This window comes from Dunckerocampus dactyliophorus, chromosome 10 (assembly GCF_027744805.1).
Source record: "Dunckerocampus dactyliophorus isolate RoL2022-P2 chromosome 10, RoL_Ddac_1.1, whole genome shotgun sequence".
Taxonomy (NCBI): domain Eukaryota; kingdom Metazoa; phylum Chordata; class Actinopteri; order Syngnathiformes; family Syngnathidae; genus Dunckerocampus; species Dunckerocampus dactyliophorus.
Window position 1 is genome coordinate 23,493,696 of NC_072828.1, and position 18,629 is coordinate 23,512,324.

The 18,629-nt window shown below is 41.2% G+C and overlaps 2 protein-coding genes across 7 annotated transcripts in view; one reads left to right on the forward strand and one right to left on the reverse strand.

The window, feature by feature from the left end:
- crb1 (crumbs cell polarity complex component 1) overlaps positions 1-18,629 on the forward strand; it is a 48,791-nt gene that overhangs the window by 19,909 nt on the left and 10,253 nt on the right. The window contains exons 14-15 of one of the 5 annotated variants that reach the window (XR_008572669.1): positions 7,021-9,042; positions 17,809-18,100. Coding sequence is in view for 4 of the 5 variants with exons in the window: in XM_054789323.1 (XP_054645298.1) it covers positions 6,662-6,901 (240 nt within the window). In the remaining variant the exon portion in view is untranslated. Of the gene's footprint in view, positions 1-2,637; positions 2,932-6,661; positions 6,919-7,020; positions 10,117-17,808; positions 18,101-18,629 lie in introns of those variants that run through there. The other 4 variants (XM_054789323.1, XM_054789326.1, XM_054789325.1 and 1 more) reach the window with 4 other exon arrangements.
- The window catches only part of dennd1b (DENN/MADD domain containing 1B), a 154,378-nt gene continuing 146,926 nt past the window's right edge, over positions 11,178-18,629 (reverse strand). For both annotated transcript variants that reach the window (XM_054789327.1, XM_054789329.1), the window contains 3 exons: positions 18,316-18,401; positions 17,823-18,048; positions 11,178-16,264 (listed from right to left, as the gene is read on the reverse strand). In XM_054789327.1, coding sequence (XP_054645302.1) covers positions 15,530-16,264; positions 17,823-18,048; positions 18,316-18,401 — 1,047 coding nt within the window. In that variant the 3' untranslated portion in view covers positions 11,178-15,529. The remainder of the gene's footprint in view (positions 16,265-17,822; positions 18,049-18,315; positions 18,402-18,629) is intronic.

The window sequence follows — 18,629 nt, forward strand, 5'->3', positions numbered from 1 at the left end:
ACGTGATGTCTCGCTTTGTCAGTTCTCACAACAGTAAGTGTGTGTGTGTGTGTTTTTTTTTTAGTATGTATGCCTAAATTCTCTGCAGCTTTGCTTAGATGAAGCACACAAACACTCACACCTGGGCCACCAGGGTTCATTTGAGTAGCCTCAAATACATCATCAATGCATGTGTGTCATCTCATCCTGTATCCTGTTTGCTTCTGTCTGTCTCTTCCATCATGAACTGTCCTAACATCTCTGTCTGTCTGTCTTGTCTGATAATAAAACACATCTTTCTTATTAGTTTGAGTTGTTGTCTGTCCTCTTTTAATCATTCTGTTTTCCATTCCCACCTCAAAGTCAAGTGTGTGTGTGTGTGTTCTGTAACCACTAGACAACATAAACACTTCATCTCTTTTGAGAAGATGCAGTGCAAATTGATCCCAACATAACTGAAGTTAACAATCACACATGCAGACACAGCATTATATGGAAGCCAGTTTCTAACACAGAAAAGGTAAGTCATAATCATGAGATAAAAAGTAGAAATTATGAGATCAAAAAGTCATAATAATGACATAAGAAAGTTATAATTATGACAAAAGTAGAAATTTTGATATTAAAAAGTCAACATTATTAGATAATTATGAGATAAAGTCATAATTATGAGACAAAAAGTCATAATTATGAGAAAATTACTCAACATTATGAGGCAAAAAGTCATAATTATGAGATGAAATGTAAAAATTATGAGACAAAAAGTCATAATTATGAGAAATATAGGCAACATTATGAGGCAAAAAGTCATAATTATGAGATGAAATGTAGAAATTATGAGATTAAGTCATAATTTTGAGACAAAAAGTAGAAATTGTGAGATAAAGTCATAATTCTGAGATAAAAAGTAGAAATTATGAGATTAAAAAGTCATAATTATGAGAAACATTTTAAAAATTATGAGTCAAAAAGTCAGAATTCTGAGATAAAAAGTAGAAATTATGAGATTAAAGTCAAAACTTTGAGATAAAAAGTCATAATATGAAATTATAAAACAAAAGGTCATAATTATGATATAAAAAGTACAAATTATGAACTAAAAAGTCACAATTACGAGATTAAAAACTCATATATGAGCCAGTAAAGTCATAATTATGAGATAAAAAGTCAAAATTATGAGATAAAACAATGAGATGAAAAGTAGAAATGAGATACAAATTTCAAGTCATAATTATGACTTTCTTGTAGGGTTTTCAAATGTTTAGTTTTCCCCGTTTTAGCTACGTAGCAGCCAAAACATTAGAGACATCTGTCAGTATGATGCATTGCAGTGCAATAATAAACATATTGTTACGTGAATGCCTTCCTGTCATAATGTTTAATCCAGCTCTCACATTGGGTGCAGGTGTACCCGGGTGAACGGCTTCCCGTTCATCCTTTCCGTACTTTAAATCTACAAGACTGTACACAGCCCACCACTGCAGGGAATGTTTAGACTGTAAAAAAAAAAAAGACTCTTTCTGAATGTATTCATTAAAAACACGGCTCACCTCAACCATGGGCATTGTTGCCTAATTGTGCTGGAGCTCAGTGTGACCAAACCTCTGCAGCCAGACCCTAAAACGATGCGACAAGTCTTCTGAGGGGCTTTAGCAGCATCATGCTGCTGCCTGAAGACAAAAATAAAAATAATGACAAATAGTAAGTCTAACGTTGGCAGCATGGTGAGGCAGTGCTTAGCATATCTGCCTTTCAGTTCGGAGATTGTGTTTTCAAATCCCCCCAAAGTGTGCATGTCAAAGTGTGCAAACATACTTTCTTCTGTTGCCTCTTTTTGTGTTCTTTAAAATGTCACAAGCAAGACGGAGCAGCCTCTGATTGCTTTTAGATGGAGCTGTTTGTTGAGAATAGCGATACTTGCTTCCACGCCACAGTCTCCAAAAGTGTCCAATGAGATAAGAAAAAGTCGCTCGCCTTGTTGCTCGTGTCCTTTTTTGAAAGACAGAATTTAGGGAGATCTGAATACTGGCTAAATTGTCACGTCTTAGCATGGAGGTGTTGTAGCGACGACCCCAGAATGCAGCGAGCAGTACCCAAATGCAGAGGCGAGGCGAGGCATAAAACAGGGCATTAAAGGCAACACAAACCAAACTGTCACATGGCTAACTCACGGACAGTGGCATGAATATAGCAACAAGCTAAGCTGGCAACACTGATCCCTCCTGCTACAGCTTTTTATTCTCTGGCAGAGAAGGTGCATATGAGGTGTGTTAAGAAGCACAGTGCTGATGCCATCGACTGTATGGGCTTGTAACAACAATCCCTTTATGATGTGTTTATGAGCAAGCGCCAAAACTATTTGTAAATAAATGCAACACTGCATAGGTGTGTGAATGTGAGTGTGTTTATGTGCTCAGTGATTGACTGGTGACCAGTCCAGGGTGTACCCCGCCTCTCCCCTGCAGCTGGGATAGGCTCCTGCTCACTCTAATGACAACAAGCAGTATAGAAAATGGATGGATGCATAAATAAAAGACTAATGTTCAGATGTCCACATATCAGTTTTACACTTACCTCTTTCTTCCGCCTCGTCTATGCATTTTGGAAGACTTTTTTGACTAGTGTGTGTGTGTGTGTGTGTGTGTGTTTCCTCTTCAGACAGGTAATGGGGAAGGGAAAAAAAGTGTGTTTGCACTGATGTGGCCATCCTTTGAGAGGAAGGAGAAATATGCTTCGCCTGCGAAAAAGAAGCATCTGGCGCTGAAATGCAGCTTCAGCAGAGAGCTGGTGGCTTTCACAGAAGTTTGGTCCGCTTCATGGAAACATATGAGGGCAGCTTATCTGGCATGCACACACAGACACACACACACACACAAAGCAGGTTGATAGTGCTGACAGCAGGGAAGCATTGCTGCTGTCTCTGCTTGGAGGCTTCAGGGTGGCCTTACTGCGTACCTCAGAGACTGGTTAGTTAGACATCTCTGCGGTGTGTGTGTGTGTGTGTGTGTGTGTGTGTGGCAGTGGGTGACTGATGGCGGGTCCTGGCTGCCGGCTGCTGCGGCGGCTTGCTTGTTTCACACTCACTCTGACAGCAAACTGTGCTGCAGTGACAGGTAAGCACTTTCACAAAGAACCTGTAGAGAGGAGGAAAAAGTGTCATAGCTGCAGAGTGCATGAGCTAAATATTGCCTCATTACGTGGACACTTGTATTTTTTAATTGCAATCATGTTGCCAAGGTGATGAGTGTTTATTGAGTAGCTTTGATTCTGAAGAGAATGTTACAGCTGCCACTCAGAGCGTTACCACTATCACACCAACAGCAACTGCTGATGTAAGTGACATTTATGTGCTGGAAAGAATGTTAACAATCACTCTCCTGCTGCACTGCATGCTTGATTCCATCTTGATTGCGGTTTGCTTGCAGGGAAACACGCTTTTAGGCTAGTCAAGTTCTTGGTGTGTTGTTGGGCGCTGGGTGCAAACATGGATTTAAGCAGGCATTCACTTGATGCTGGCAGCTTTCCATCTATACATTACTGTTTGAGCTGGGGGTGGAACGGTATGTACCTACCATGGTCACAGCTCGGGACGTACATTTTAAGGTCACCGTTAGGTTCATTTTAGGCACAGTACTTTTGTTTAGTTAAGTACCCAAGATCACTGACAAGGGCAAAAGCACAACAACATCCAAACGCTCCAAACACAGAAATCATCCAAAACCAAAAACACACAAATTCCATCAAAGAAATGCAATGAGGAAATGCTGCAAATTAAAAAATGCTGCAAGGATGAAAACAAACATAAAACAAAAATGCTGCAAATGCCCAAAAAAACACACACGAGCCCTCAAAAACAACTGTGTGAAAGAAATGCTGCAAATTCACAGAACGAGACGGAGGTTAGCCAGGCTACCTGTGAGATATCACTCTTTAAAGGCTTAAGATGTCATATTTTACAGCTTTATAAAGCACCGCATTTTTACAGCCAATTGTTTAACAAAGACAAACAAAAATCTACCTTTTCATTCCATCAACTTTCTTCCGGGCGTCCACGGTTAGCCTGGCTAACATATGGTTTGTTCAGGAACGTTCAGCATTTCTCTCATGTAGCTGTTTCTGTTTGTGTGTGCATTTGCAGCATTTTTCTTTTGCCTTTTCTTTTGCCTTTGTTTTTGACAGCGTTTATGTGAGTGCAGCATTTTTTTGCAGCAAAAACAACTTCATTTCTAAACGTTCTAAAAATGTGTTTGTTTTTTCTGCCATATAGGTTCTGTAGTCTTCATACCTTTCTAAGTGTGGAAACTATATATATATATATATATATATATATATATATATATATATATATATATATATATATATATATATATATATATATATATATATGCAGTATATGTACAGTAATCCCTTGTTTATCGCGGTTAATTGGCTCCAGACCCGACCACGATAAGTGAATTTCAGCAAAGTAGGATTCCTTCTTTAAAAATGAAATATTTTTGGAGTTAGAGCATTGAAAACCTTTACAATCTTCTAAATGTGTTTTTTAACATTGTTAGAGCCCTCTAGACATGAAAAAGCACCCGTGTAGTCACCTTTACACTCGTATTAGCCAATATAGTAGACATAATAGGAGGAAATAAGCCATTTAAGACAGTTTACCTAGTAGGGGAGCAGAATGGGTGCCAGACTGGCAGTGACATCGGGGGTTCAGAGTTGAGCTCTAGCTTGTCGTAGTAACAATAACCCATGTTATTATGATGATGATTATTATGTTACTACAGTCAAACCTGTCTTAGCGGCCACCTGCCTATAGCGGCCACTGAAAAATCCCCTGCAGAAAATTTGCGTGTTATAGACCCTGTGTATAGCGGCCACCCATTTTGTATCCCTTGGTCAATATCTGACCGCATGTAGCAGCCAAAATGCTGACTCAAGCAGAAGCTTCATGCACGAAAAAGTTTTGTTTTTTTAACAATGAAGCCGTCGTGTGTAGACTTTAATTACTGAGCTGTAGCTCAGTCACAATCATTCACAAGATCCACACAAACTGTCAGTTGTTCCACATAAAAAAAGCCGTCTTCTTTGGAGCTTGTTGCAGACAGTTACACCGTTTATTTCCTGGTGTGAGACAATGTGCACTGGTCAATACTGTAATGCCACTTGTTGTGGGGAAGGAGAGACTCACGTCACCGATGCACTTTATTCGCTTTATTAACAGCGGTTTATTAACCTAGTAGTGCTTTACAACTTTTATTTGCAGTCCCACAGTGTCCTCTACTGGTCAACATGTAACAGTATAATTATATGTATCTGCAAAGACAACAAGCTTCTAATCACAGACATGTTAATATGTGCGCGCACCAATTCAAAATGGCCGCCAACCTGTCAAGAACGGCCACCTGCCTATAGCGGCCACTTTTGCCATTTCCCTTTAGTGGCCGCTATAGACAGGTTTGACTGTATTATTATTATTATTATTAATTATTATTATGTTATTATTGTGCCTGTTGTGAGATAATTGAAACCTGCAATAAAAGCAATAAAAACCTTTTGTCCCGGCAATCAAGTCTGGTGCTTGTCTCACCGAACAATTACTGACACCTAGTGACCAATGTACAATACTATTCGATATAATTCGATAGCCTTTTTTATGCTTGATTTAGGCAAAAAATACATCTAATTTCCTTAAATGTGAATATTTTTTTGACTATTAATAGGCCATATTCAGCCACGAAAAAGCCCGATTTATTAGCTGCAAAATTCAAACCGCCAAGTGGCGAGGGACGACTGTATATATGTATATATATATATATACATACACACTGTAGATTTTTAAAATCTCCCCCTTGGATTGCCTTCAAGTTCTCCAGGGGTACTAGTACCCCCATTTGAGAACCCCCCAAAAAAGAAGCAAAACCTAAAACTGCTTAGCTTTTGTGTAATCAGTTTTAACGATTTTTCAGATGAAACCAATTCTCCAATAAATACGGTTAGAATAAAAAAATGACAGTCATAATGAAAAATAAATATAATATAAATGTTTAATTAGAGATGCTCGATATTGGCCGTGTTAATGATATCTACCAATGCCGATATTGGCAGCAGCTCTAATATGGTGCAAGGAGCACATTATGCTTCTTTCACTGTGTTGCTGCTGGATGCATTTCAGAAATAAACACCGGTTGTGCAAAATAAGACACATAAAACATCCATATAAGAACAAAGTAAAGTGCAAAGTATGACAATCTCGACTAATACAATCAGTAAAATTAGAAACTGGGTGTAGCCGGGGAGGTTTGTTTTTTTTTGCTGCATAACGCTGCCGCGCGCGATATGTGATATTAGTTTAGAAATATCAAAGGACGACGCCTTACTCCCCCTCTCGCATAAATAGCGCTTTTCACTTATTGCAAATTGCATGTTTACATTTCAAAGGCAAAACATGGAAATAATTCCAGACCGCGGACATACTGAGCTAGCAAGCTTTGATGGAGGAGGTCTCACTAGCAGGCCGATATCAGTGTTGGCAGAAAAATACTGCACCGTGCTGAAAAATCGGATTCCAAGTCCATGTACCGTTACACCCTTAGTGTGAGCTATTTGTGCTGCGCTTTTGGGGTGATTTGCAGCGTGAACACTGATTGGTTCATCAGGTAGCCTCTTGTGTGTGTGATCCTCACAGATAAAGCGTGCTCCATACGGCACACGGGTGGCTGCCGTGCTGGCACCGTGTCTGGTTGGCTTGGCGATAGCGTTGACGCTCACTCTGGCTGCGGCTGTGGCCAAACTGCGAGAGAGGCGGCAGGCGGGGGGAGGTTTGAGTCCGAGGCAACCGGAGGCTTCTGTGGGTTGCTGCCCACCCGCCGAGGCGGGGAACGCATCCATCAGCACTTTGGCGGCACGTGTGGAGCGTCTGGTGTAGCCAAGGGGAGGAGGAGGGTGGGGAGTGTGCGAGAAATGTTGCACGTGTGTGAGCGGAGAAAGAAACCCAAACGAGGCACTGGTTTGCAAACTGGCTAACTGGCTCACATCTTTTTCTAGCTGACCTCTGAAGGCGTCACCTCTGACCTGCTTCTGGCCGTCAGTCTGGTGTCCGTCCTCCTCCTCCTCGTTCTCATCCTGACTTCAGCTGGACTGGTGGTCACACTGAACCGCCGGGCCACCCACGGCACCTACAGTCCCAGCCGGCAGGAGAAGGAGGGATCCCGGGTGGAGATGTGGAGCATCAGCCAGCCACCACCTATGGAGAGACTCATCTGAGAGCCTGAAGATGCACACTGTCAACCTCCTAAGTGCACGTATGCTGGATGGATGTCTCCTCACATCTCTACATGCGCATGCTGCAAAATTGCAAGCGCTCTCGTGACACTCTGCGGGCTTCATAAGTCCCGCTAGCATGTGCTGCACATCCTTCATTCTACGTAGATAGATGTGTGCTCATGGTGTTTGTGTGCCTAAGCTACATTTGGGGGACAGATAGAGCAGTTTGTGCCTGATAGGTTTTTTTTTTTTGCACTTGAATGTTTCCACTATTTGACAAAATACCCTCGGCTGATTCATTGAGAAAATTAAATATCAGTTCATACTGTAGATCCCCGTATCGTCACCGCTTTCTTTTCTCTGCTATAAGTTTGTTTTTAAATGGTATCTTCACAACAAGCATCACCAATACGTGCTTTCATGTTAAAGTCTCCGCAAATAATACGACCTGAAAAAGTCACTCGATTTTTTTTCAAAACAGAATCTAGACGTGTTTGAATACTTGCTCAATATAGCGACAAAGTTGGCAACACTGATCCCTCCTGCTACATGTTCTTATTCTCTGGCAGACCAGGTGCTTATGAGGTGTGTTATAAGGCAGAGTTACTATGCCATCTACTGTATGCATAATAATCATAATGTAGCTCCGGATCCATTTGTGGCGGGAAAACACAAACTTAAATGGAAAAAATGTGAAAATGTTTGATAGCGATATCTGCAGGGGGAAAAAAAAAGTCCAGTAGAGGGCGCTGTCTCACAAGTCAATTCACTCAACATTTTTTAGCACCGGGAGACAAGATGATGTGTAACTGCACTGTATACTATATGCCAGTAGCCGTTTCTTAATGTGTCAAACAGAATTGAAATGTGTTTGAATAAGTGCGAGAAGCATATTATAGGATTTAGAACAGGGGTGTCCAAACCTTTTACACCGAAGGCCGCACACTGGAAAAAATCCAAGGATGCGCAGAGTCCACTTTGATATTTTTAGATATTTTTTTTATTTTGTATAAAGGCTAAAAAGCCAAATTATATATTATGTGTTTAAAGTAGGGATGCCAAATGGTTAAACATTTAAATAAAAATTAATCACAGTTTTTTTGATTAATCACCATTTGCAACTATGTGTGAAAACATGCCCATTTTTATTGTATTTTGTGAAAAAAACCCATAAATGATTCAAAAGATAAATGACAGGACACAATTACATATACTTTTGTATGTATTAACAGCTCCAAATGAACAGAAAATGTAACTCAAGCTAAAAGATAGCACACGTCTGAAAATCTGTTAGCCTAACGCTAGCCTCTTTAAAAGTAGCACAACATTTGACTCACACTTTAACCGTGTCATTATGAGCCATGAAGAGTTGCGTTCAAAGACACCCAGCAATTCAAGTTGAAGTCACGTTTTGAGTGTAGATGTATATTCTGGGATTTCCGAGCATACTTAAATGCATCAAATTGTACTTACGCAGTGAGAATTACGTTAGTGAGTGATAAGAATATCCACTTATTGATTTTCTGTTTATTTAGATCACACATACGCGGATATTAACATGTTACTGTGATTTTCGGAGTGTCCATGAATGCATCTCGCGGCAGCCTCGTGACAATGAGGAAGTGTAGTTCCGAGGAGGGTAAGAGACTTGTTTTGTGGGTTGGAGATACATATCAGGTGTTGGAATTGCACTGCCGTTGATGTGTTCAGGTCAGAATAAAGTTCTGGAAGATCGTCAGCCTTGTGTGACTGTGTAGGGATACTACACTATGCTTCCCCCCCCCCCGCCGTCAGGACAGAGAGGTATGGCTTGACTTGATGGGCATGGGTCAATTAAGTGAAAAATGTTAATGTCATTAATGAAATAAATTCGCTACCGCCGTTAACGCGCTATTTTTGACAGCCCTATTTTAAAGACACATCTTTGTGTTGTTATTAGTTATTTTTATCTCACAGTGGAGGTCGGCATGGATGAAGCACAGCTCCTTGTGTTCTTCCTCACACCACAAATGAGTAGAGACTGTAACAGCAGCGCCTCTGCTGGTCACAGCGAAGTAGTGCACTCCATTTTGTCTCAATTGCATCGACGTTAACAGTCAGTAATATCGGATGAATGAATTACTACGCTCATCGCTGCATTTTCCACAAACAAAATGAGTAGGAAGTCGTACCAAAAAGCACCATTGCGGTGTCTGTAACTTCCATGCAAGTGGACAACATTGCAATCGTCTATTAGCCACATATTTTAACACCCCAAAAGCTAGTTTTCTACGAAAAACACATGCATTGCTTTTTGTACAAAATCCTTTGTGACTGTTAGAGTTTGTCTTTAGAAATGATGAAACTGTGGTGCCACATTGCGTGTACTTTATATACACTGAAATGACTTCCATTTTCGTGCCTTTGTTGGCAATGCTGTACTGTAAATATTACATCTGTTGCAGGTGTTCATTTATTTTACTGTCTAATTAGGTGCCAAGGTTGACATGATTTGCATTTATCCTTTTGTCAATGTGTCTTATTAAACCGTCAAAGTGGTGACATTTCGGAGCTTGATATGTAGCATGATGGCGTCACACTTTTATTTCAAGATAAATGCTTTACGCGTTAGTTGTAAAATACATACACCGCTTTCCTCTTACTTCATAGATGGTCTATAAAATGTTACAGAGTACAAATCAAGGAAGCAAAAACGGAAACAGAGTGTTCCCTTGTTTAGTGCGGGGGATAGGTTCCCAAAATAGCCCGCAATTAGTGAAATTCGCGAAGTAGCCAACTTTATTTGTTTACAATTGTTATATATGTTTTAAGGCTGTCGACCCCTCACAGTACACTTTGTACACTTTTCTCAGACAGGCATTAACATTTTCTCACATTTCTGTTTTGTTTAAACACTCAAAGCTCACATTTTGTTTGAATTTGAGTGATGAATCTACCTGGTTGGACAGAAGGAATTGACTCCCCCTATTCACTCCTCTGATCGTGCCTTGTCCTGGCGCCGTTCGGTTATGGCGTTTTTGTATCCTTGTTAAAACGTAGCGCTCCTGCCGCCGTCGTCCTCCTCCTCCTCCTACCGAAGATTAGTTTAGCCAGTTAGCTTCGTCTTCTTCTATTGTTTATGGGCGGTTAGCAAGCAGCCCATACAGTTAGCAGGCTTGCTAGCGACTATTGACCACACCAGGAAACAGCACGGAGATTGATTGGCAATGGTCTCCAGCCAATCAGGACACATAACACAATGGGCGGGTTCTTCCTTAGCCAATTGGGACTGTTCTGGCTCTATATTTAGCCGGCTATTGTCTACAGTGGGTTCCTAATATGCTACAGGCACGTAAACACATACTGAGACTAGGTGGAGCCGCACACATCTTCAACTCTCACATGAGTATACAACACCCTCTACTGGTGGCAGTAGTAAGTACAATAACAGACACATACAACAGAGCACAGCTGGATCGCTCTAAAACACCACAAGGACACAGAACACAATGCGCGTTCACACGCTGTTGAAAAAATATGCACTGTAATGCAAGCCTATCCTGACAAAATTACATATCATTTTTAGTTGCTTGACTTTTTATTTTTTTAATCAAAGTGTTACAAAACCAACTGCATACCTCATCTGCTTTGAAATGAACTATATTTGTGATGAATGCTGTGCAAAAAAGGCAAAAACTGAAATCAAGATTAATTATCTGGAATCAAGGTAAAAAAAAAAATTGAATGCAAAAAATATTAATTATAATTAATTTAATATTGTTTACATTTTACAAAAAATATAATGTAAAAAATATGAAATGGATTATAATTCATGTAATTTTTTTTTACATTTTATAAAAAATATAATGTAAAAAATATTACATTAATTATAAATACAGTAATACAATTATTAATTTAATATTTTGCACATTCATTTACTTATATATAATAAATGATTGTATAATTTATAATGGCTGCCCCGGCAGGAGCTCATGAGCTCCCCCTGGTGGCCCGGCAGCCATGGCTGACCTTTGTGACGAGTCTCGTGTTTGTCTCACCAAACAATTACTGACACCCAGTGGCCAATGTAGAACACAGCACTGCAGTCACAATGACAACGCTTCTTCTGCCTTGTAGTTGTATTTGAGTTCATTTAGCCATTTTTATGCTTGAAAATGCTTCATTTAGCGATCATTAAATAATACATTTGCGAAAAAAACGCGATATAGTGAGGGAGTGATAATCAAACTGCGATATTGCGAGGGACGACTGTAATTTATTTTTTGTAAAATGACTGTTTTTTTCCATTTGTGTTGTTTTTGTTGGTTTTCTTGTTTAATTGTACTTTGAAAATGTACAAAGGGGCGATTAAAAAAAAAAAAAAATCAGCCATGGGCTGCAAACGAGCCCCAGGCCACACACGGACGCTTACCCACGGAAGGCAGAATTATGGACAAAAGCCAGCGGAGGCGTGCGTGTTGCATGAAAGAGTATTATTTATTATTATTCATTTTCATTTCACAGTGCATACAACATGTGCAGTTGTACCAAGTTTGCCATCGACACCTCATTAGATTGACACTGTTGTTTTCTCCACAACGAGAACATGCAAGTGTGCACAAAACAACTCGGCGTTACAATGTTGAGTCATGTGTGTACTCCTACTACGTACTGGAGATGTTGTTGCGTTTTTGAATATTTTGGCTGCGAGAAAGTGATGCTAAATACATGATGATGATCATCACCGCTACGTTAGCATGGTCAGAATAGCAACCACGGAACCCAAGTGCTTCTTCTGCAATCACTCATTGACATGTCAACTGTCTTCATCATTTTACAGCATTCGTGTAAACAGAAACCCCCAACATTTTATTGTATATATATATCCTGTATATATACTGTATATATCACTCAGCAGTAGTTATCTGCTCATGTGTTTCTTTTCTATGGTTTATTTACAGCAGCCGATAAATGTAAAAAAACAAAACAAAGGCAGATGATGTTGAAACACTACAACGCAATCCAATACAAGGCAGAATGAGATAGTTGCATCAGTCTTTTTAAATGTGTGATAAATACTGAAATTAGTACTTTTAATTGCAGAACCAGGTCTGTCGGACCAGAACAGTACATCCAACATACGTGCAGAAACGTGTGGGCCGTTAATTGTATATTCTTTTTTTTTTTTTAATATAGTCTCTTTCAAAAATAAAATCTAAAACATTCACATTAGGTGTCATTTACAACACACAACACCAATTATATATTATTCATGTAAAATATATTCAAGAAAAAATACTAGTCAGTCAGCGGAAAATATTTTATATTTTTCAGTATTTTTTCAAATTATTCTTATTATGAAATAAATTGGAGAAAGTCCTCTGAGAACACTTAAAAAAAAGCCTTTTGACCTACGTGTTAAAAAAAGGAAACAATTGAAGTCATAAAGTAATGGAATAATACAAGGAAAGCGGCTAGCTAACATAAGGAGACGAAAAACAAGCGGCAGGAAGCGACTCCCGCCTGAAAAAAACAACGCCTGAGTTCATTTCAGGTCATTTGGTCACGACCAAACATTTTTTTTTCAATCTGAAAAGATTCCGAGGACCGTTTGATTTAAACATTGCATACTCATAAGCCCCTTTTCCACCTTGGGAACTTTATTCCGCAACTGTGCGCGTTTTAACCGTGGGAACATGGGCCGCGCTTCTGGCCTTTTTGGGGGAACTAGATACTTTTTAAACTCCTGGAACGTTTAGGTGGCCTTTGCATCGCTGAACATGTCTCAGTGTTTCCCATACATTCATTTATTTGCTTGTGGCGGCCCGCCACAAATACATTCGGACCGCCACAAATACATGTGGCGCTACCTGGTTGCCCTCGCTCATTAACACATTACATCACACCTGGTCGCCACATTGCGGTACGAATTTCGCGGCTTCACTCTATCACGGTTTCTCAAAAATATACAAATTAATAATAAATCATGCTGTTTCGCAGTTAAATACTGCCTATTATTAGTCAAAAATATGCATATTGAAGCATATGTTTTGCTTAAATTAAGCATTTTCCGGCATAAAAATGACTAAATGAACTAAAATATAATACAGCCGCATTCAAATTGTCGTATTCTACATTGGTCACCAGGTGTCAGTAAGGAGACAAGCACCAGACTTGATCTGCGGAGCAACAGGCTTTTATTGCACACGAGCACAAGTCTTTTTTTCATGTCTTAAAAGGCTTATTTTCTGTTACTATGTCTCCCATATTGGGTAATATGAGTGTAAAGGTGGCTGTAGGGGTGTTATTTATTGTCTGGAGGGCTCTAATAATGTTAAATGTCGCATCCAGAAGGTTGTAAACAGGTTTTCTGTGCTCTAACTACGAGCATATTCCATTTGTAAAAAAAAAATAAATCCTACTTTTAGGAAACTCACTTATCACGGTCGGGTCTGGAACCATTTAACCGCGATAAATGAGGGACCACTACATTTAGCGACTCGCAACAAATCTAGCGTATTGCTCTTCTCAATGAGCAGCGAGGTGCTTAAAAAATTAAATAAGAAGAAGCGGCTTTGCAAATACACCACAAATAAGACTGTGGGAAACACTGTACCCGATTGTACGATTAGCGGTACTTTCACCCGTGCAAAGGAGAAACACGTGAAACGGGCCACTGGATGCTTTTAGTTCCAGGAAGCACAGTATAGTTCGCAGGAAGTGAATGTGCACTTGGTGGAAAAGGGGCTGCGTGCTTAATACTGTACCGGGTGATACTCTTATCATATAAGGCACACCACACACTGGTGAATACACACAACACACCTGAAATGTGGCTTATTCCCATGAGAAACCACGTTGATTGCAAATGTTTTTCAAGTAGTAGCTTTTGAGTTGTAAATGTTTGCATAGTCACGACGTGTCTGAATGCGTGTACCGCTGCGGTCGGGTCGGGTCCGGAGTTGTCCTTTTTTGGAGTTAAAACTACTAAAGTCTGCTCTTTTCGATGCCCGCCAGCCGCTTTATGAGCAAAGCATTAATGGGCATGTTCGAGTGCCAGGCCGACTGGCGTCTGGTCTAAATCAGGAGAACAATCACGGGAATAACACCAACCCAAGCACATGGAAAGATTTGGGTTTTTTTCTCTTTTTTTAACCTTTTGCACGCAGTGTTTCTCTCCATAGGAGAGTCGGACCGTACACGTCACTTGTACGCCCTCGGCTGCGTTACAATCATACACGCTATCATCAGTGTGCGACCGGAAGCTGAAGAAGAAAGAATGAGAAATGGAACGCAACGTTGAACAGCAGCTTACAGCACATTATACGTCACACGTGAAGTACTCCGCACCCCCGACTGGACGATACCTGCGAGCAAGGGGATGAATAGTAAGGCATCGTTATTTTACACAGTGTACAATTAGCTTCAAAGGCTCATCAGGACTGAAGTTGTTTTTGTTAGCATTAGCTCAATTAGCTTTGGACAAAAGGGTCTTTGCTGTTCGTCTAAAAGTGCAATTTGTCCAGTGAAACGTGGTGTTTGTCCTCGTCCAATGAAACCTGCATTAATGGTGACGGGGTGAGAAATGGAATGTTGGCAGCCTATGTGGACAAAAGTCTTGGGACACATTTCCTAGCAGGCGGACCAATGAATCAATCGGAGGGGGGGGGGCCCGCCACAAATACATTTGGTGCTCCCTGTTCGCCTTCCCACGTAAACACTTTATAACGTACCGGGTCTGCCAGAGAAGAAGAAAACGTAGCAAGAGGGATCAGCGTTGCCAACTTAGCGACCCTGTCGCGATATTTAGCCAGTAATCAGACCCCCCCCCCCCCCCAAAAAAAGCTAATAGCGACAAATCCAGCGGAGGGAGTTCTTTGCGACCGACATGAAAGCGTGTGTCGCCCTTCTCAACGAGCAGCGACTGCTGTCTAAAAGCACTCACTGGCGGCTCCGTCTTGTTTGTGACATTGAAAAAAAACGACAAAAGGAAGCGAAATTCATGGGTCGTTTGAAACATTTGTTCTGCTTTTCTTTTGCTAATTATGCAAATTTGACGATGATGTCATTACATCCCGCTGCCACTCATAGATTGAAGTCCTGTCTTTGTCTTTATGTGAGTGTGTGTCCCAAAACCTTTGTCCACACACGGCCTTCTTGTCCACAAGTGATGTCTCTACAAGTTTTTCCAGTTTTCCGGCCCCCTCCCCCCCGATGGCATCACGTTTCTCCTGCTCCCTGGTGGTTTGGTGCTGACGTAGAAAGTGTCCAAATAGATGGGTGGCAGGTAGAACTAGAACCCAGTAGCAGGTTAAGACTGCTCCGTGGCTTTGCTGTGGTTGTTGCAGTGAACCTGTGACAGCTGCAGGCCGCTGTGGAGGACCGGCCCGACACAACACATGGACTCGATCTCCTCCAGGAGGCCTCGATCCTGCACCGTAGCCCCAAGGACTTTACCGTGAGCGTGACCCGGGACCCCCCCCGTGTAATCCTTCTCCCAGGGTACCTGCATCGAATTCCTGCTCCGACTCTCCTTGCTGGCCTGCCTCTGTGTAGACTTTTGCTTGTAGTTCCTCACCATCTCCTTGGAGAGCACCTTCCTCCTCAGGATGCCGGTGGAGCCTGGCGGGTTCTGGGCCTGAGGAGGCTCTGTGCTGGTTTTGGGCTCTGAAATGGTCCGTACGCGGGACGTCGGCAGTGGAGAGTGGTTGGAAGAAGAAGAAGAAGAAGAAGTGTGAGAGGAATTTGGAGATGGCGGTGTGGGTGGAATTCTGTGAGACGTTGAAGGTGAATAGGAGAAGCGGTCTCCTGGTTGTCTCCCTAGAGGTAGAGGATGGGGGCCGAGCTGCTCATCTGGTACATGCACGGGAGGCTTCTTGGAGACCTTCAGGCTGCTCTTGTTGGGTTGTCGACGTGGGGACGGTGGCAGATGCTTCCCGTGGACTGCACTGTCATCCTGGCCCATGTTCCAGCCCCCCTGTTCTCCCCCTGCTTCACAACCAATCTCACTGGAAGGGTGGCAGGTGCCACAAGGGCTTGGTTTGCTCTGAGAAAGAAGAAACAAAAAGAAAAAGTCAGCTGGGATAGGCTCCAGCATGCTAAAAAACACGCTAACCGAGCTTCCACTGTAGTTACAATTAAACACATTGGGGCAAGTACAATATTGTTTTATAAATAAACATACATAGAAATAATGAACATCTTTGTAAAGGCAAACAAAAAAACAAATCCCCTAAAGTATTATAATTATAATTTCTATAATTTCTGGTTATATTTCCAATTTCCGAATATTTCAAATATGATATTTCAGCCTGGTAGAGCTAACGGTTACGGCGGAACTATGATGTATGCTAAATGGTTACAATGAAATACAATGGAGGCAGTGGAACATTATTTTACAAATAAACAAATATAAATAACACAGGCCGCACGGTGGCTGAGTGGTTAGCATGTTGGCCACACAGTCAGGAGATCGCAAAGATCTGGTTTGAATCTCCGTTGGGCATCTCTGTGTGGGGTTAGCATGTTCTTCCTGGGCGTGCGTGGGGTTTAAAAACATGCATGTTAGGTTAATTGTCCATAGGTGTGAATGTGAGTATGAATGGTTGTTTGTCTATATGTGCCCTGCGATTGGCTGGCGACCAGTCCAGAGTGTACCCCGCCTCTCTCCGGAAGGGTGGATAAATAATTCACTTCTTTTAGTAACTACAGTGAAAAAGTGTGATATAATATGTATAAACAAACATATACATACAGTCAACTTTTTTCAGTTATTAAGGTGAAAATTAAAAAAACAAATCCCTTAGTGTATAATAGTACATTCAGGAGTTAATGTGTACAATTCCCAAATATTTCAAGTCTGGTGTTTCTCGTATCAGTAATAGTAATAGTAATAGTCGTATCTAGTAATAGTATCTTCTTATGGTAGCTTCTTCAGTTTTAGTGAGAATTTAGTAGCATTGCCATTTGTAGGAAAGTAACTATTTCATTTGCTTGAAGGAGCTGGGTGCTTTTTTTATTTTTTTTTTTAAATATGTTTTGACCAAACATTATATTTGTGTAGTGTAGTGTAGCACATCTGCTGTGGAGTGTGTTGTAGCCCAGTGATCCCCAACCCCCGGGCCGCGTGGGTCATTTGGTACCGGGCCGCACAGAAAGAAAAAATAATTTCCATTATTTTTTTGATGTTTTATTTTGAAAAGTGTCCGGATTCTCTTTGTTACATCCGTCTCACTTGATAGACTACTACTGTATTTTTACCATTTTTCTTTCACCTCATATTTGGTGTCAAATGCTGATACTATGTGGGAATGCATAAAGGTAAGTTTTGATGACTTACTGAGTGCTAATGTGCACATTTGTCTCAAGTTAATTCATGCTAGCGCACTGCCTTTTACCACACACGTCAAACAGCGAGCGATGTAATGTCTCTGGAAAAACTCCAGGCTCTTTTTAAGTTACTAAGGTGAAAGGCAAAAAGGACATCGAAGACAATCTTTCATAAGTTTGATGTTGCTGGTACATGCCAATACTTCTCAATTGCTTCCACAACATTCATTCTACTGTATTTTGCTCTTTATCACACAATAGCAAATCTCTCATACCGGGGGGACCTGGTAGTCTAGGTCCTCCATAGACCTGAAGAAGTCCAGGCTCTTGGCCGCACTGAGCTTGCCCTGTTCCATGGTGGTGGTGCTCAGAGAGTCCAGGATCTCCTCAAGCAGGTTCATCTTGCCTGAGCGCGAGGAGTCGATGTCCAGATCCAGCGAGTAGGAGTCATCGCTGTCCTCTGTGTATGAGGGGACATCTCCACTGTCTTCTGATGAGATCCTACATTTCCAACACGTGACAGACACAAGTGTGAGCTACACCGGCATACTGTGTAAGTATGACTAAACTTGTATAACCACATCAGGAAACGTTCTACCAAGAATGTCCACTTGGGGGCAGTATCAACATAAGTTTGAGCATCTCATCCCTTTTAACATGTTTTGTTCTATAAAATATAACCTAGAAGTTATCCCACACTATGAATCATGCTTGTACACGTGGCTTTGCTGATTAAATGCATCCAGGGTGAATAAAAGGAGCACTCACTTGCTCGCACTGTCCAGCTCATCATCATCAAGCCCGTAGCCGAGATCTCGCGGGCCCATGCTCATGGGAGACTTGTTGAAGTTATGCTGTTAATGAAAATCACACACGAAAATGCTAAACATATATGAATGGAGGAAGATGTGTGGTAAGTCCTCTGAGGACAGAGCTTGGTTTATTGGGCCTGAACCCAAAGAGTTGTGAGAAAATGAGTCCAATTGGGGTCTGGGGATGAGAATCTTTAAGAGCGTTTTTTATCAAACTAAGCAGCTACGAGAGCAGGCCTGCGTAAGTGCGTGGTAACATTCAGCATGGTA